The following is a 20,285-nucleotide window of genomic DNA, read 5'->3' on the forward strand; positions in this document are numbered from 1 at the left end:
CATCATCAGCTAAAGTTTTGTTGTGTGTTTACTGGCTGCCTATCTCCACCAGCACCATGGAAGCTCTGTGAGGACAGGCAGTTGTAGCTGTGTTGTTCCTGCTGGTCTGTATCCTCTGTGCCTGTCCTAGTCCTTGGCACACAGAAAGTGCCCAGATAACTTCTGCAGAACAAGCAGGCATTAACACCATCTTAACTTACAGAATGAATGCAATACCTATCAAAATTACAATGTCATATTTTACCAATTTAGATAAAACAATACAGGAATTTGTGAAAAAAAAATGCACACACACAAAAGACTGGGAATAGCCAAAGCAAGCCTAAGGAGTAGGAACATTGCTGGAGGTGTTACAAGGCCCAACATCAGATTATATTATAGAGCTTTAGTGATAAAGATACCTTGGTACTGACATAAAAGTAGACCAATGGAACAGAATACATTATGCAAGAATAGAATACAATAGCAAACAAAGCTATGCTCACTTAACTTTTGACAAAGAAGGCAAACACGTACTCTGGAGAAAAGATACCCTATTCAACGATGATTCTGGAAAAACTGCATTTCTACCTGCACAAGAGTGAAATTAGATCTACATCTTTACCCTGTGCAAAAATAAATTCAGAACAGAAAAGATCTTAATTTAAACCTGCAAACACTGAAACTTAGAAAACATAGGGGGTACCCTTTAAGATACAGGGGTGGGCAAGAACACCAACAGCCTAGCAACTAGCTCTGAGTAATAAACAGAGAGAGCACATGAAAATAAAGTTCCTGCAAAGCTTAGGAAACTATCAGCAGTGCATAACAGACAGCCCACAGGATGAGAGAAAATCTCTACCAGCTTCACATCAGATGAGGGGTTGATATTGACAAATCACAAAGAACTGCAGACACTAAACACAAAGGAAATAAAACTGCCAATCAACAAATGGGCAAGTGAGCTGAATAGACAGTTTTCAAAAACAAAAATCAAACAAACAAACAGAAACCCAAATGGCCAATAACTGTTTTTACAAGTACTCAGTATCCATAGCCATCAGGGACATGCAAACTACAACTACTTTGAGATGCCCCAGTCAGATGGCTATCATCAGCAAATCTGACAACAAACGCTGGAGACTATGTGGAGAGAAAGGAGTTCTCTGCGGGTGGGGGTTAAAAAGTAATACAGCCGTTGTGGAAATCAGTTTGGAGACTTTTGAAAAATTGAAATAGAACTATCATCCGTCCCAGCTAATTCACTCCTGGGCGTATACCCCGGGAACGTTCTACCCTACCATACAGGTATTTGAACTTCCATGTTTATTGTTGATTTATTCACTAAAGCAAAGAACTGAGATCACCTTAGTTGTCCAGCAATTGATGGATGGATAATGAAAATTATATTACATTTCTACATGCAATGAAAGTTACATGTAGGAATGTAAGCAAATGTGGTGTCAGTACATCATAACACGTATAAAGGAGAACAAGGAAGGCTAAATATGAAGGGATGAGCAAACAGCAAGTGTAGGTATTGGACAGGTAGTTCTTATTCTGTCATGGATTTTTTGTTTGCATGATGAATTAAGTGTGTAAGAACATAATCGATAGTGAAATCGTGAAGACGCTCCAAGGCTTCAGAATGCCTACTCTAACTGTATAGAGGTTCACTGAGATGTAAAGACATGGGTCTGGTTAATTTTGGTATGTGCTGTTTATTTTATTTGCATTTTTTTTAATATATAAAAAAGTTTATAAAATCAAAATGGCAAACAAACAAATGGGTAAAGCCCAGTCGCTCAATGGAACTGGGTGGTGGGGATTTGGGAGGGATTCCTGCTCAGCTTCTTCAATCAGAAGCGCTCAGCAGGGAGGCAGGTACAATGGTCAGTACCACGCACATCCACACGGGGCCTGCTCTGACCAGCCTGTGGCTCTGTAAGCAGCAAGACTGATCCCACCACAGGCCCTGAAGGGACTCTCCCAAGGTCACAGAGCAGATTAACAGCAGAGCTGTCAACACCCACAGATTCTGGACTGATTCCTGTGAAATCCCTGAAAATTGGTTTTTCAAAGATAACAAGCTTTTGACAAATTCCCCCCAGAAAATAAGGTAAAGCCTGGCCCAAACGCCTCTATCCCTCATCTGGCTCCTGACCCTGTGGCTGCTGACAGCCACGGGTGCGCAGCCAAGATATCTGCTGAGACTTCACTACAGGGCTGGGGTGTCGGGGAGGTTGTGGCCTGGCTTGGTGGCAGATCTCCTGCCTAGGGTGTGAGTTCCATCCCTCCATTTCCAGCACTGGGAAAAGGAAGGTGATGTCACTGTGATCCAGGAAATGACAGGAAAAGGAGCCTCCAGATCTGCTCAGAGTCACCTGGGTCCTACCCTAGACTCTGCTTTCTGGGGTTACCTCATCCTCCAGCCGGCCCAGGCTCCCCTCAACTCTGTCCCACTTGACAGGATGGATAGGATGTCACCACCTCTGCTCCCTCCAGGCCTTCTATCCTTTGGGTATCCCCTTTCTGAGGTCTATGGCACCTGGTGTCCTTCTGAACTGTTTTGCTGGGCATATGTGGGTTGGACCAGATCTGCGAACTGGGGGACTTCATAAAAGTCCAGCCTTCATAAAGTGGGAGAAACGTGATCAGTGCTGGGGCCAGAGATACTGACCTGTCAGAAGGGACAGGGGTTCCTCACACTTCCCTCCCTTGAAGGGCACCCTCTAGCTGGGCTGGTCTCAACCATGGGAGGCTGATGTTGTCAGAAAGGCCTGAGCACCAGCCTCCCAAACCCCTTCCACAGAGTCTCAGCCACCAAGAAGCAAGCTGCCAATGGGTGAGTTCAGCCCTGTATGTGCCCTGAATACCAAGCACGTATATGGGGACTGCCGCTGCAGCTCCATGGGAAACTGTTCCATGAGGCCAACCTTAGTCCGGATCACCTCAACAAAGATGTGGGGAAAGTCAATTTTGGGAAGGGACCTTTGGAAATAAAACTGAGCTGTTGAGAGGAGGAAGAAGGGAGGGGCAAGAAAGGTAGGGGTGTGGGGTTGATGAATGAGCTGGCCCACAGTGGGCAGCAGGCTTTCTAGCTCTGATGCAGAATGCTTCTCGGAGCGGCCGTACAAGGTCCCTTGTGTCCTGGGCTGGGGGAACACAGAGTTAACTTCTACAAATCCAGGCTTCACCTGGATGGCTGGGCACTGTCTGCAGAAGATGGAGGGCACAGAAGGGCTGCATCCAAAAGAGGGAGGGCTGTGCTGTGGGCACACAGCATGCTGGAGACATGTAAAGACTCCTTGTCTTTACATTCTTTCGTACACATGGATTTGGAAAGCATTAAGAGCATTTAGAGGGCCTGGGAAGAAGGCTCAGCCATTAAGCTTCCCCTTACATGTAAATACACGGACACAGGCATACACACACAAAAGGAGAAAAAGGCATGGAAAAAAAAAGCAGGAAAAAGTCAACTTTCATATTGCTGCCAGAGATAACCTTGGCTAAACTGTTTGACCCTTACTCAAGATTTTGTTCTTCAGTCGTGTCCCCTTTGTGTAAAAATATTCAGTGGAAAATTCCAAAATACATTTTTGGAATACATTCATACATTTTTCAATAACGTTTACAATAATATCTTCCTATATTATCACTGATCTTATTTTGGCATATACTTATTGCTGCGGTTGTCATTTTCAGACTGGAACTTGTTACCACCCATCTTGTTCCCTACTGCCTCAGTCTCCTGAGTGTTGGAATGACGGGCATGTCCCACCACACCTGGCTCGGTTGTGTTGTTAGGACCCAGGGCCTGGTGTGGTCTGCCAAGGAAGGCATCCACCAGAGTTTTGGGGCGCACCCGATAGAGAAGGGGGTTCCTACACAGCCTGGTGGCAGCATTCCCCATGCTGTATGCTCCTGTGGTACCCGCCACTCTGTGATCTTCTGTGTCCCACAGTGGCCTGATGGCAGCTTTCCTGAAAGCCAGCACTACTCACAAGCCAGGCCATGTGAGTGTGAGAGACCTCTGCCTCCATTTCCAGGACAGGCCTTGGGGAGGGGTTTGGGTCCAGGACACCACTGGGCCATGCGTGCCCCACAGCAGAAAGCAGGTTCAGCTTCCCCCGCCCCAACTCCAATGTAGGCCTGGATTTTTTTCACCTAGCAGACAGCACAGCTTTAAATCTCAGCTCTGGGGTCACTTCCATTTTCCTGCTCACTGAGCAGAACCAAACTTTTGCTTCTAAAGAAAAGCCTATCATTTAGGGTTGTAAGTACAAAAGTGTCCTGCCCCGCCCCAGCCACAGACACGGCCAGAACCAGCGCCCAGTTAGTCTAAGCAGGTGGCTAGAGACTGCCTGCCTCCAGACTTCTCTTACATGAAAGAAAAACAAACATCCAGTTTTGTTTAAACCTACCTATTAGCGGTTTGGGTCACAGGCAACCAGACTCGATATCCACCGGCACCCTTTAAAACTCCCGGAGTATGACGTGCTTCCAGCGGTTTCCCAACTAGCTGATCCTGAGCTCCACCAAGCTCCCTCCCCTGGACCTGTGCCCCCTCCAACCCCCACCTGCTGTTCCTGCTCTCAGAAGGCTCCATTTCCTTGGCAGATCCAACTGTCCACCCAGCCCACCTCCTTCAGATACAGTGGTCACCCCTGTAACGACTGCACTGAGGAAGATGAGGTGTGAGGGCTGCTGTGAGTTCTAGGGTAGCCTGGGACATAGGTTTGGATCCTATCACAAAATAAAACAAGACCCAGCTGACCCCAGAAAAGCTGCCCTGGAGTCAAAGGCTGTGGTACACCTTCAGAGTTCCCACGTGCTCTGGTCCCCAGGTAACCCCAGCCCCATTCCTACGGTTATCTGACGTGTGGCTTTCTGTGGGAGTCCTAGAAACAAGAACACTGCCCGGCCCTCTCCAGCGCCCTGGCAGAAAGTAGAAAGTAAACGTTTATAGAAAGAATGAAGCACAGGTGAAGGCACACCCAAAGGGACCAGGGAGGGTGTGTGGTCAAGGAGGGCTTCCAGGAAGAGGAGGGTGGGCTGAACACGGGCCATGCCGGTTTGGGCAATGAGCCAGGCCACTGACTACGGCACAGAAAGCACACATTGCAGACCCTCGGGAGATCTTTGTATGACTTAATGAAGCATATCCACAATGCCCCGGAGAACCTAAAAGAGTGGTCACAGCCCCCAGCTGCCAGCGGTGATTGACAGGGCAGCTGCCTACAGGAGCCCCAAGCCCAGGGCAAGGGGGGGGGGGGGCGGTTGGCCAGCACTGTGGGCTGCTGAACTCAGCTTAAAGGATTGCCATCTGGTTTGGGTCAAAGGTCTCCAGGGACCGTTTTGATTTATAGGCCGGGGCAGCCACCTAGGTGACATGAGGGGCATGTGGAGAGAGCTTTAAAAGGGAAGGGGGAGGGGAAAAGAAGGTACTGTGGAGTAGGGGGTGGGGTGGGGTGGGGGAGACATAAGCTCTGAGCTGAGCAACCACCTGCTTTTGAGCCCAGTTTCTAGCTCTTTTCAGTACAGAACAGGGCAAGCAAGCAAACAAAACATGGGATTGGAAAAGCCAACAAGAATTTCACTGTGGGGCTACCTGAGTCGGCTCTGGTGCTGCCACTGGGGAGGAGCAAGCCACATGGGTTCTAGGTGGCAGCACTTGGTCTCTCCCTCAGAATGGCTCAGCCTCTCGGCCGAGACTGCTGGATTTGACAGATGTTACCCAATGGCTGAGTTCTACAGCTTGTGCTAGCAGAGCTGGATGCCCGGCCCAGGCTTCCTGCCCGGCTGCAGAACTTTCCTATGCCCTGCAGGGCCTCAAAAGACTCATTGCAGAGGGATATGAGCTATGGCCCAGTCCCACGAGGAGTGTCAGACCCCCTGTATCAACTGCAAATGTGTTCCAGCAGCCAGATACTATGGACTGGGTCATGAAAGAGGGTTTTCAACATTATGCTATCATTTAAGAGCCTCGAGGGAGGACAGTTTTGAACAGATGGAGAAATGGGGTGACATACAGGCAAGGAGTGGAGAAACAGCAAGAGTTGAGGCCAGGTAGGAGGGGGTCTGGGAGGCCCCACTCTTGTTACAGAAGAGTTAGGGAAGTGCCCTGGTGAGAGAGACCACTTACAACACCCATCTCCCAGGGTCTTCTTGGAGGAAGAGGCAGAGCTTAGGAAATGGCCTCCACCCCTAGCTATAGCCTTTTCAGGGCAGGAGTTGCTAAAGGCTGTACCCTGCTGGACATGTCCAGGAACCATGAGGACCACTCTCAGGGTGTTCTGGGATGGGAGAGTAGGATGCATGGAGAAAAACAGAAGTCCTCATGGGCCTCTAAGGCCAGCCTTGGGAGGCCATGCACCTCTTGAGCTCCCTGGATGTGCAAAAATAATTCAGGAAATCCGTTGTCCAGAGAGATCCAGTGTCCCAAGCCTAGCTCTGGACACACAGGTCATCTAAACCCAGCCTTAAAGCTAAATCCGGAGAAGCTCTGATTACTGAGGTCAAAGCAGAGATGGCTGCTGTGGAGGATACTGGGTAAGGAAGACTCATAGCCCAAAGCACAGGGTCAGACAGGCCAGAACCCAAATGTCGGCTCTGATTGGAGAGGAGCTAGCACCTCATGGCCTGTGTTCTTGTCCATGAAATGGCAGGTTAACATGCTGAACCCGGAGTTAACAGGACACAGTGGTCACTGGCTGGTCCCTCTGACTTACCTATACCTCCAGTATCCTTGGCAAGAGTTAAGACTTTCTCTCTATGGCAGGGACTTGAGGAAAACCAGCTCTAGACCTGAGCAATAAACTCAGTCCACGGCCGTAGAATAGCCAGTGCTTCAACAAATCAAGAAGAAATGCCACCTCCCACCTAAGAAAAGCAGATGCAAAGGTCTACCTCAGCCTGGGGAGGGCTGCAGTGAAACCTGAGTCCAGGCTGCGTTCCGCCAAGACCTCCCTGGGGGAAATGCTGGCAAGGCCCAGCTCTGACCTCTGCCCTCTGCCCTGGATTTGTTTATACATGGCCGGGTTGGGTGATCAGAGCTGAGATGAGCCATGGGTTTAGAAAATGACAACCAGACCCAGCCAGATGCTCAAATGTGTCGCAGACAAGGAAAGCGTTCAGCAACTTTCAAGCATGAATGGGAGGCTGAAAGGCCACGGGGTCAGAGGGGAAGAAGAAAGGTAACATGCCTCCCTGAGTGGCAGCCAGCAGCGCCATCTGTTACGGTGGGACAGCATGGGCTTTAGGAGGCTGCTGGGTGTTCAGGGCTGTGGGGACAAAGGAGGAATGTACTTGATCCCTTTTCCAAATTTAGCCCTAGTGAAAAATCAAGACGGAAACCATAGAACCCTATAGTTGCAGAGAGGCGTGTGTGTGTGTGTGTGTGTGTGTGTGTGTGATCACAGAATGAAGTATCGTGCTGTGTGGTGACCTACCCATGTACACAGGACTCTTGCAGTCTCATTTACTTTAGCCCCAGAACCCATCATGCTTACTGTTCACATCCCACCTACAAAGACAAGATGCTCGGTGGGCTTAATGGAGTTGAGGAAATTACAGAGCTAGGTGAGCTGATGACAAGCCCAACTTGGCTACATTGCAGGGGGGTGAGGGAGCTCACTCCCCCAGGGTGCCTTGGAATTCCTGGCATTCTTGTCATCCTCCTCCCCACCTAGTATATTCCCTGTCCCAAATGAACAAGATCCTTAGTCCCAACCCTCCTTGGCTGGCTCCTGAGCCCTGAAAGAACTCATGTGAATATGCCTAAAGTCCACCCTGTGCCTAGTAGTCCCGACGGAAACCATACTCTTGCTCTGCCGGTGAGTCTCCAACTGTCCCCAGAGTCTTGAGCCTCATTTCCTGGGTGGTAGGAATGGCCCACATCTCCACTGTCTAATATTATCTATGCATGTTGGAGGACATCTGAATGTGGGCAGCTCAGTCAAGGTACTGAAGGCCTACTTTGTTTAACAGTAGAAGCCACCTGTGGTCACCTTATCCAAGAGCACAAGCACGAAAAGGATTTATCAAACAAGACAGATGATGCAGACCATGAACATCAGAAATAACAGAATGGCTGAGACCCTTGAGGTTATCCTGTCCAAACTTCTTTCCTTTGATGGGGAAACCAAGGCACAGACAGAGAAACTGTCTGTGCCCTAGCTGGAACCGGCTGTCCAGTTTCCTGGCTCCCAATCCTGGATGTTTTCTGGGGACCTACTCCACTTCTTCTTCTTCCATATCCAGCACAGACTCACGATGTCAAGTTAGTTCAACTCAAGAACACATTTGAATTTTCATACATCTGAAAAATTCATTTTGGCTCAGTATCTTCAGCAGTCAAGCAAGGTTGCCTGTGTCAGCCAAAAAGGAAATAGAAGTCCTCAATCCACCAATTTCACCCAGGGTAGTTTGAGATGAAAGACATTCAGGCTATCGTTGGGGCTCTCTCATCTTGGGAGACATAAAGTATAGGAAGAGCGTGCTTAACAGAACCTTGAATTGGCACCCTTCCTGGGGCCTCTCCATGAATGCAAAGAATTAGAAGCATGGGAGACAGCGCTGGCTTATGCCTAGGCAATGGGCTAGGCTCGATGCCCTGCATCACCCGCCCACCATGCCCCACAGGAAAAACTAAAACGCACACACCTAGCCAGAGACAAGTCCTGGCTTACACTCACACTGGGGATCCTCATTCTACAGAGGCTTCTGTGGGCTGGACTTCCAGATGGTTCTGAGCAAACCTAATGAGCTCTGCTAAAACAAAAAGCCTGAATTTTGCTCGGAGCAGTAGCAAAGTGAAAGGACAATCAGCGGCATCTCAGATCTGCTCTGAGATTCACTATAACCCTGAGCAGGCTCTCAGCCATTGATGCCTCAACCAACCTGTGGGTAAAACGGATCCTAAGCACTTTGACCAAGGTGCCTCTTCAACAGCCTCACCACAGGAGGCAAGCGTCAGCGGAAGGGAGAAGGAAGGTTCTGTTCTCCAATGAGGTTCAGAATACCTTCTATTCAAACAGTGCACTAGAAGTGTTGAGCCCTGAGCCTCATGGCACCCACTTCCCAGAGTGTCCGGTGATGCTGGCAACAGGCTCATCTCCGGTGAGCTACTCCCACCTCGCCTCCCCGACCTCATCGTCTGGGTTCCTCTTAGTCCCTCTCCCCAAGGAGCTCCTTGCTCACAGTTGTCAGCTGTCCCAGTCCCACTCTCTTCTCTTAATCATACGTATCAACATCCAGATTGGTCATAAACACGCACTTTACTTATGCATTAAGTGCGGTTCAGTCCGTTTCTTGCACAAACTGTCATCACAGTGTTCCCAAAGCTGGCCGTGTAGCGGGTAATAGAGAAAAAAGTCACACAGAGCTAAAAACAATAACAAAACTGCCCCTACTCTTGAGTGCAGGCTGGACAGCAGTAGAAACCAGGCCTACCCTGCTCACTGGGCCAGCCCTGCTCTGGCTGGTGTCAGTAGAGCCACCAGCACACAGATCAGGTGCTAAGCCACTGGGCAGCAATGACTGCCCAGGCCCTGTCTTTGCACACATATCAAGTTAGCAGCCGTGTGCGGGGCACGACCGGTGTAAATTTAGAACAGGGCTCTTCTGGATTCTAGATTTCCAAAGAAGCCTTGACATAAACATCCCATCTGACTCTTAGCACATGGCCTAAGTTATCTAGCCTTTGACTCTGCGGGCAGCCACCCACGTAGCCTGGCTAGCAAGGCCCAAGCCTCAGGCAGAGGACTGTCACCTACCTCACCAAGCACCGGAAGCAAATCGGCTTCTGCCCTGGGGCAGCCCGGTGAAATGATTTTTTTGTTTGTTTGTTTGGTGGTGGTGGTAGGCTTCAACAAGTTCTGAAACTCGGTCTGGATCCAAATGGAGCGACTTAAAAGCATGTCCTGGGTTCAGGAGAGACGGCACACTGGTTAGCATTTGTTGCTTTTGCCGGGGACCTATCACCTCACAATCCTCTGTAACTCCAGTTCCAGGGGATCAGATGTGGTCTTCTGAACTCCGTAAGCACTAGACATGCAAAGGGTCCATAGGCATACATGCAGGTGAAACACACATATAAAAATAAAATATTTTAAAGCACGTCCTGAAAGGACACTGAAGCTGGGACAGAGATAAGTCTTTTTTGTTAGTATCTCTTTTCCCAGCGAAACCCAGTGGGGTGCTAGGCTTGGTAAGCGGGAGATGGGGGACCACATGCTGGCCAGGTGTGGTCTCAGGGGCCCATGGTGGGGCAGCCCTTGCCTGTCAGGGCTCCCAGCAGGCAGGTCACGAAGCAGGGTTCTCACAGCTCTATTTATAGAAGGTGGTCTCCAAATAGGATGAACTGGGAGAGCCAGCGAGGCAGTATTTTCCAAGCTCACGCTGTCTTGGCTTAATTTCATCCTAGGCAAATAAATCATTAAGGAGGCTCCGAGTCCCGGAAGATCTGAAGAAGAAGGCCATTACACGGCACAGCCTTCCCTTGAATTATGGAAGGCCTCCGACAGCAGCCTTATTAGTGTCTGGGCCAGACTGTAACTCACCCTAACCACCCCCTTGTCTTAACCAAAGGACAAGACAGGGCAAATCAGCTGGCTCCCTGATGGAAGGCAAAGAAATGCTGCCACCAGCCTTACAGGCTAGAGCTCTCTCTACTTACTGAAGCAGCCCCTGTAAATATGCTTGCTCATTCATTGCTTTCCTGGTATACGCTCCCCCCCACACATCCAGAATGGTTACCAGGGCCGTGGGATGAGCTGAGAAATGGTGCAGTGGGACTGACTAGGTTTAAAAGTCCACAGGTCTGGTGGCAGTGCAAGCTGCTAACGCCAACTTCAGCATCTTCATTACAGCCATGGCCTAGCTGTCACCACAGAAAACTGGAGATGACCCTCGGTGTTCTAGTCTGTGAATTAGAGGTTAAGTACTAGACAGCCTCCACGAGTTGGCTTTTCATATCCAAGCCTCCAACGTCCCATGTGCAAAACAGGTCCATGGATAAGAAGGAGGCATTTATGGAGGTTCGGTGAGACGCCAAGCAGAGGGCCCCGAGCAGCCCTGGATGTGCTGGGGGAGCTAAGCAGTTTGATTTGTAATCCTCTCCCAATCATCTCACAGCAACTCTGTCTTAACCACGTGGATTTTCCGTGTGGCAGATGGGGAAGGGAGCACAAGGCGGAGGGAAGATGCTGAGGCCCCACTGGAACAAGGCCCAGGACCTGCCCTGGAAGGAGAGACAATGGGTACAGGCAGAATGGGAAGTACCAGGCTTTGCTGTCATGGGCAAGAATGTGATTTCCAATTATGGAGGAATTGTACACTAGCCTGGTGTAGGATCACCTGGCAAGGAAGGGGTAGGTGGGTGGTAGGGCTTTCTGGGGAACAATGTGGTGGTGAGAACTCCTCCTCTTTTCCATACCTTCAACATTCGGCGTCACTGGCATGAGCCCAGAGTTTGTAAGAAATACAGAATCTTGGGCCTCCACAGACCTACAGCAAGGCTCTCTCTCTCTCTCTCTCTCTCTCTCTCTCTCTCTCTGTGTATGTGTGTGTGTGTGTGTGTGTGTGTGTGTGTGTGTGTTAAAGAGCAGGAAAGGAGAGATGCGGGTCTTATCCCTTCCTCTGTGCCAAAGGCCTCCCCCAAAAGACCTCTCGGCCCTTCCTCTCCTCTCTGACCTTGGCATCCCAACCTCCCGTATCCTGCATCGAATACCAGCAGCTTTCCAGGACAGCCATGAACCACACTGGTGAGTCACAATCTCATTTCTCGCCAGGAACATCTTCAAAGGCTTTGGAGCCTGGGTTTTGATTCTGGCTCTGCTGCTCATTGGTAGGTGACCTTGGCAAGTCCTGCCAGTTCTCCGGACCATTCTACAACTGCCTGTGCAATGTGGTTACCAATTGGCTGCGGGAACTCATGGCTTCCCACCCTAATGCTTCGCCTCCTCTGTTTTCCACCACAGACGTCCAACAGTAGCTGGGCTGTCCACCCACCACGTCCTCCTGACTGGCACACACACAGGCCACGGCAGGCGTGGTGCCACTTGTGTGCAAGTCCTTGTTAAGCACATGCTTACCAGGCAAGTCATACCACTAGCTATGCCTGTCAGAGAAACACTTGAATGGGACACTCACAGGGAAACCTTTGAGACGGCTCCTGGAGAAGGCTGAACATACCCAACTCATCGGTGACAAAAATCACAAATGGCCTCTGAACTTCTGGTGCAATTTCCACCATCTATTCCAAAACCTTCCAATGCCAGCATGGTCCCTTGTATGAAATCCTTCTGATTTCAGAATAAACAAAGTTTACTGACAGCTATTGTCCACAGTGACTTTCCCGATCCACGGAACACTAATAAGCAGAATTAGCAGTTTTGCGTCTAGTATTTTGTGAGTCCTTACTATGTGCCTGGAACTAGACAGGTTCACTTTTGATACATCATCCGTGATTCTGACACCCTACAGCAGAACAAATTTCTCTCTCTCAGATGAACAAACTGAGTTCAGACTTAAAATGACTTTTTCAGGTGACAGCTAGGTAGAGGGACTCAGACCCCACAGTTCCAGAGGATCCTGAGGCCAGCCCTACCTCCAGACCATATTAGCCCAGAGTGACATTTAGAATGACATCAGTCCTGCCCATATCTGATTTCAGATACTGGCATCTACATGCCAAAGCTCTTGGTGAAGGAAGGGCTGTGTGGGACGGTTCATGACTGTTAAATGTAGAGATTCCCTCAAAGCAGGGCTGTGGCCACTGAGTAAGGCTCTTTCTTAGCTGAAAATCTGCTCCTTTTGTGGAGAATAAAAGGTAGGGGCCCAGTTTCTGAATGCCAGGGTCCTGAATGGCTCAGCCTGGCCTATCACACAGCCCCCAGCTGGTCTGTATGTGGGGGCCAGATGTGCTATGGAACACACACAATGGGAATTGGGGATGGGTCACGCATGGGTCAGATTGTAAGAGGGGGGGCGGTGCTTGCAGGCAGCTCCTTCCACTCAGGCCAACTTGTGGCTCAGTCCTTGCTGTGAAGGAAAAAAGACAAGCTACTCAGGTAGTGAGAGGCCAACGCATTCATGGGCGTTTCCTGTGCACCTGCTATGCGGTCTGTTGCCCGAGAGCTGTGAGAGAGGGAGCTCTGAAGATCAAGATGTAGTTCCCACTACGGAGCACCTACTGTGCGCAATTCCATGGGGTGCTATGAGGAGGAGTAGACAAGAAGGCTGGAAGAGATGCAGTTTCCATTTCAGAGCCATCTCCCTACAGCAACAGCACCACCCCAAAACATACAGATTACGGTCTGTTCCATGGGGGGCGGGCACCAGGTTCTTACGGTGTCGATGTATATCCTGCATTCAGATTGGTTGGACTGGACAGCTGTGAAAATCTCAGTGCGATAGGGTGTCTATAGCCTTCTTAGCATCAAAGTCACGTGACTCTGCTGTACAGCCGATTAGAAACCAAATCATCCACTGTGTTCACTGGGTGCCGGAGATGAGCTCAGTGGAATGCTGGGAAATGCCAAAGTGTGATGACACTTCCCATGGGGACATCTGCCGTGGGCCACCCATGTGCCGGGCAAGACTTCACTTTTGCATCGCTTCTACAGCACGTGGCATGCTCTTCTAACAACCCCACTGCACAGAAGGGGAAACTGAGGCTCTGAGGGTGTTAAGGCGAGGGAAGAGGGAATCAATGCAACTCAAATGAAGATTAAAAGTTGATTCTTACAGGAAATTGCCTGCCTGTGCAGAAACAGAGACCTGAATAATTACATTATGAGACAACCATACTATGAAAATACATGCAACTGTTAATAAGAAATGAGGCCATAACCGATCCTTAAACAATTACCAAGATCCATTAAGGCGGGCGAGGGAGACATGACACAGAGCTCTGCTTACGGTGTGATCTAAAAATTCCCTGTCGTAAATATTTCTGGAAGGACGCACAAGAAACTGCTGATGGTGGCTCGTGGCAAGAATGAGAGGGGGCCAGGGACTGGAGAACGCGGCGAGGGCGCTCCAGTGTACAACTGTGCGTACTGTCGACAGCTATGACCCAACCCCTGCCTTTGCCTATCGAAAGGAAACATCCGTGCATTAATTCCTGACTTTCCCCACTTGCCACAAATGTCTCCCTGGTCATACTTCTCTGTCACTCGAGCGAGCAAAGAGAGCAAACCCACTGAGTGCAGCCTAGGGTCTAACTGCAGAGGCAGGGTCTCTGATTGGCAGTGAGATGGGGTCACATACTGATGGAGGATAGGGAGGTCAGACACGGACCTTGGTGGAGGAGCCACATCCGGTCCTCGGGGAAGCTGGGAGGACCTCACTGCCCACATAAGACTTGGAGTGCTGAGCAGGAAGGCGGTGGGCTCAGCACGGAGCAGGACCACAAGCTGACCAGGGGAGGCTGTCCTTGCAGTAATCCTGTGGGAAACCGGCCCCCATCAATACCAGAAGCTCTGGCTGGCTGCTGGCCTCCTCTGCTACATGGGTTGCACCAATAAATACTTGTTGGCAAGTCGATTAAACCATCTAGGAATGACATCTGGAAATGCAGCTTTTTCTTCTTGGTGGAGGTGGACTGGCTGTCACAGCCAGTGAGTCCCAAGACACCATACCTGTATTTCCACTCTCCACCCAAAAGTCTGTCCTGGGCACCAAAGAGCCCTCTGTGCAGAACACCCCCAAGCCAGCACAAACCAAACACCCAAGTAAAATGTTTAGCCTAAGGCACAGACTGTGGGTCCCTCTGACTAATAGAACCATTAGTGCCCCTATATCAAAGCTGATGAGGTCCCAAGGCTGTTGGCCTCTATCCCAGACTCCTCTCCTCCATCTGTGTCACTCGCATGCCATTCACAAGGAACTCAAAGATGATGCTCTTCTGTTAGCACTCAGCCGCCAGCATGTGGAAAGAGGGGGCTTCAGGCCAGGAAGCAATTCCAGGCAGTAGCTGGAGCACACCACAAGGCCAGGCTACCCCAGAGATGAGCGTCTTCCATGACAACGCAGCCACATTCTGCATCCATTCTAGCTTTTCAGTGCACTCCGCAGAGTTCACCGGAGGGCCGGGGAGGAAGCCATGGAAGGAGAAAAAGCAACAGAGACAGTGGCAGGGGTCTCAGCTAAGTTCACCTCACAGGGATATGCAGTCGGGTGGAGCTGATGCTCCTGAACTGTCTCCCCCTGCCTTGTCTGCTGGGGTCTGCGCAAGCATCTCCCACGATGCCTCAGCCCGCATCCAGGTCCCTCAGCTATGAGCTGTATGATTTTGAGCAACATGTTTAAGCTCTCTGCACCTCAATTTCCTGAGGGTGAATAAAAGATGATGAGCCATATATGAGCTTAAAGAGAATTTTGATGATTAATTTTATAAGGGGCCTAGAGGATGAGTCCAGCAGGGTGAGCTACTTCTAGCTAGTATTATCATTGCTATTACTGGGCTGGCTCTAGACAACGGAGACAGCCCGATCACGTGCTTGGCTTTGGCTACGTACATCCCAGCTACACACTTCTCAGTGGCAGACCCTTGGGCATCCTGCGGGTCTTTTCAGTAAACTCCCAGATGCTAAATCATATCACTTCACAGTGCAGCGAAAGAACAATTCTACCCATAAGAGGTTTCAGGGCATCATGCATTTGCAAGAGAAAAATTGCAATGCCAGGAGCTCTTGTCCTCTCAAACACGTGCTTCAAAGTTCAGTGTGGTAAGACCTTTTAAGGCTTGCTTTTACAGTCATAAAAAATCATGACTTGAAGAAGAGTTATCCATTAACAACTTCCATTGCATTAGAGGAAAATGCTTGACAAAGGCCACTCTTTGTATTCCATTCATGACCCCCAGAGCCTCCCTCAGATCAGCTGCTTAACTGCAGCGAAGGGCTCAAACTATTGGCTGTCTGCTTACACCAGGGTGCCGGATTACTCCACGCTGAAGGGGAGACATTGAGGCTTTGGGGAAGGAGACCTTTCAGGGAAATAACCCCAAGGGGCAACTCTTTTATTTCCAATTAGGCTTTCATTCCAGTTCCCCAATCCCAGCCACGTGACCATGTCCACAATCAACAAATTCTTTCAACCCACAGGTCTTCACCTTGGGCCACCTATCCTACCCTGGGCCTCTTGGGGTTTAACTATTTCCCTCCCTGAGAGCCACGGTAGAATTTGTCCCAGGTCATCCTTTACATACACCACATAGCCCTTTTCCAATCACCATCCAGCCTTGGGGCTCCACCATATGGAGCTATGTCCTATCACCTAGTCAGGGCTCATAGTCATGAGCTTCCCATCTCTGCTGTCATACCTCTGCCCATGGTAGGGAATGCCACTCTTGTCTGGAGAATTGGCTAGCACCATCTCACACAAACTGACCCCGTCATAAAATGGGAGATGCCACAGGTTTGCATCGTGACATTGGTCCACCATCACAGTCCCTGGCCCTACTCTCCTCCTGAATCCCGTTCCAGATCCTGCCAAGCCAACAAAGACCCTAGCCACTGGAAGGAAGATGAAATCCTCCAAAGGATGGTCAAAGTGAGGTCAAAGTGAGGTCAAAGCGCATAAAACAGAACTACCCTTCCCACTCAGCCTCCTTCAACAGTGCAGAAGAATTCTGACTCTAACAGCCACAAGGGAACCAGAGGGACAGAATGGTAGTGTCTGCGTTTGTTGTTGAAGACCAAGCAATAGATTGAAGTGGGTCAATAAACAAAAGGAAGGGTTCTTTTTTTTTTTTTTTTTCCTTTTCTTTTTTCTTTCAGGCTGCCAGTGTCACCCATTTAATTCTGGCTACCACACCGATGCCAAACTTCAAACCAAGAAAGGGATCTGATGTTCCATTTTACAGATGAGTAAAGTGGAGCTCAGGGAATCAGAGTGACTCTCCAGAGACACAGCGCTACTGTGCAAGGCACTCCCTCCAGAGCTTTGGTGCAAGCCCAAATTAATTCCAGCAGTAAACTTCCCAGCTGGAGAAGAGCGTTCATGGATGCCATTGCTTCCCTGCCCCTAGGGTCTGTCTCACCATGTCTGTCTAAGAGGATGCCAGGCATTTCCCACAAGGCACTGGAGTGACAGAATCGCCCTGCTCAGGGCAGGCTCATCTGCTCCAGGGTTTTGCAGTTACACAGAAAATGGAGCACCATCCCACCATTTATCTTAGCCCAGCAACCACAGAAACAAATACCACTAAAGATGCTGCCAATTATACCAGTGTTGGGAGCTCCAGCCACCCTTGAAAACCTTCCGCTCACCTTTTGCTCAAACAAACACAAATTTTACATGAGTCAAAACCTCGCCTGTGGCTCCTTTTCTGGAGTGCTACTCTTGGGCTCCCAACTGAAGAAGGGAACATGGGAAAAATGGTTGGGTCTGAGAGGCCAGCAGACCTAGGGGTCCCTCCTTATGGCTCTGGAGCTCTGTGCTTCAGGGTTTTTTTGTTTATTTGCTTGGTTGTTTTCTGTCTGTCTGTCTCTCCCTCTCTCTAGAGGTCTGGAATCAGCTACCCTGCCTGGCAATTATATCTCTCATTTAAAATGAAGCCTGGCATTGGGGTTGCAAGTGCTCGCCTTGTGAATTTTGGTAGGCCTGTGGGAGAAACTGTGCAGTTAGGTGCTGCTAAACTGGTACATCAGACTGGATGTTTCTCACTACTGCGACCAAAAACCTGAGGGTGGGCTCATCTCGGAGCTAGGTAAAAGAAGGGATATTGTCCCCATGACAAGGAAAGCATAACAAACAGCAGGAGTGGGAGGCAGCTGGCCACTGAGGTCAGGAAGCAGAGAGAGGGAGTGAAGCCAGGCTATAAACACTTGAGATCCATCCTGCCAGCCATCCTCTTCCTCCTACAAGGCTCCACTTCCTGGAGGTTCTACAGCCTCCCGTATGTGTGAGTGAGCCATGTAGCCAGGTGAGCCTTTCCCGGCGGCTGCTGTTCCTCCGCTGTTACTTTTAAGCTGTCTCATAGGTTGTGCATCTTGAATAACAAAGGACCTTATGTCGCTGGGGTGAAACCAGCAGCCCGCCCAGGGGCTTGACCTCAACCACACAGTCTTTTGCAGCTGCTGGGACAGTTCACACCATCTAGAGTTCTGGTTGTCTGGGGGAAATGGCAGAATTCCACAGCCCGGGGCCTACAGCCAGCTGGAGGTGAGAAGCAGTTTGCCTCCTTTGGCAGCTGCCAGAAGGAGCGGGGATTTGGCTGTTCAGACCCGCATACAGCAGGTGGCCATAAATGACAGTTGTTAACACTACTTCTTGTTTGATAGCTGGACCCTAAACCAGGGACTAGGCAATGGTGACAATCTCCGGCTGTGACCAGGTGGGGTCATTTCATGAGACTCTTCAGCACTCACAGCCATTATCAAGTGCAGTTCCTGTTCTTACCCTGTGTGAACCTTCTGAGCACCCTAGCTGGATTATGACCACCATGCCATTCCCAGATGGGAGAACTGAGGCCCAACTCCCAAACTGCCAAGCCCTCACAGAAGTCAGAATGCAAAACCCTGACCTCTGCTAGGATTCCCCTATCCCCACCTCTCCCGGGCCAGGACGCCTCTGCACCCCTCACCACCTAGTCTAGCACACTTACGGTCAAGGCCATTGATGTAGCGCATGGTGACTTCGCAGTGGCCCCACACGGCACTCACCACCGGGTACAGTTTCTTGCCCTTGAGGCCACGGAAGGCCACACCTAGGTACTGGCCGTCCACGATGAAGCTGAGCGTGCCTTCGTCCATGTCCAGCACGACCAATAAGGAATCCGGCAGCGCAAAGGCCTCATCTGGTCCCAGGAAGGCAGGATACGCCACCCCAGGCCGGTTCTTGCCGTCGTGGTAAAGGCGACTGCGACCCAGGTCCCAGCCCCACGACTCGGAGTCACTGCCCACCAGCGCGGTGTAACCCACCGAGTGTAAAGGGGCACGGGCCGTGGCCACGCCCACCACAGCGTGGGTACCCCGCTGCCTAGCGGGCCAGTGGATTTGCCATGCGTGCAGACCCCGGGCGTGGCCCACCTTGCCGCGGATGCCATCTGTGCTCTGGGCCACCGGATGCCGGTGGAAGGTGAGGCGGTCGTCATCCTTGACGAAGACATTGAGTGAACGGTCCTCAGGGTTCCACGCGTGTCGCAGCTGCACTGCCAGGCCCGCAGCAGGCATGTCCAGCAGCTGGTCTAGCCTCGCCGGCCGCCCAAGCTCTGAGCCTCGGAGCTCCCGCTTGGCCGGCCGAAGTGCTGGCTCCCGCACCTCCACAGACTTGAGGCTCCCAGAGAGCTTCTGACCCATGGCTCACTGTGGGGAGGGGACCGCTGCTGGCCACGGCTACCTTGCGGGAGCCTCCGCTCCCGGTAGCCAGGGATGGATCCCGGGGCTGAGAACCAGGCTTCCGGATGGCTGGCCTCCACAGCCTCTGCTGGGCTGTGACAGGGGCCCAAGCTCCTGGAAAGAAGCAAAGAACACAGGTTGTGATAGAAGCATCAACAGCCAGCTACTCATCCCTTCATTTATGCCCAGGCCTGGGTACGCCCTGTGGCGAATATGCTAATTAATGTGCATAATAATTAATGATACTTCATATCTTGTGCCTTCCAAGTAGATGAGATATGGCAGACACTGTCCTCCATGATTAAGGTTTCCCCGTTCAGCTAAATCTTACGGAGGCCAGTGATTAACCAGTCTCTCGGGTAATAAATGACTGAAGCAACAGTCAAACCAAGGTCCTCTGCTCTCAAGAGTCTATTCTTGTCCCCAGAGCAACCACTGGTAATCACTGTTGCAATAAGAAAATGAACCCCCAAGAAATGGGAGCGTTGAGACACCGGCCCATACACACTTAGGGTGTGGCTCATGGTTTGGAGCTCCAGTTGTCTTGAGCTTAAAAAAAAAAATCTTAAAAATGCAACCAGGTTTGAGAAGCAAGATACAGAGCAAGTGTCCAGCAGGGTCACTCAGGGACAAGGATGCTAACATCTTTTCCCGTATTGTCGCCTTGGGGAAAATGGCAAAGCAAGAGGAAGAGAGAACTGGGCATTTCAAACTGTGGAGCCAGAAAGCACTGTTACAAATGCCTCCTTGTTTTGAGCCTCTCTTGGACTCCACTTTCCTCCTCTGTAAGTTTGGGTAAAGCACCTCCCTCCAGGCAGTATGTGAAGATGATACAATAAAAGCTCAGCTCTAGGGCTCTGGAGGCAGGTGTCCTCTTGGCTTTGTTCTCCGGGCACCCCACGGGGAATTACTTCCCTTGGATACACCAGTGTTTTCCCAAGGTATATAAACATCATT

At 50.4% G+C, this 20,285-nt stretch overlaps 1 protein-coding gene across 1 annotated transcript in view; it reads right to left on the bottom strand.

The window, feature by feature from the left end:
• The window catches only part of Spsb4 (splA/ryanodine receptor domain and SOCS box containing 4), a 63,310-nt gene that overhangs the window by 27,583 nt on the left and 15,442 nt on the right, over window positions 1–20,285 (bottom strand). Inside the window, exon 2 of the mRNA XM_055629780.1 lies at window positions 18,596–19,442. Coding sequence (XP_055485755.1) covers window positions 18,596–19,289 — 694 coding nt within the window. The 5' untranslated portion in view covers window positions 19,290–19,442. The remainder of the gene's footprint in view (window positions 1–18,595; window positions 19,443–20,285) is intronic.

Source organism: Psammomys obesus, unplaced genomic scaffold, assembly GCF_907164565.1.
Source record: "Psammomys obesus unplaced genomic scaffold, mPsaObe1.curated_primary_1811, whole genome shotgun sequence".
NCBI lineage: Eukaryota > Metazoa > Chordata > Mammalia > Rodentia > Muridae > Psammomys > Psammomys obesus.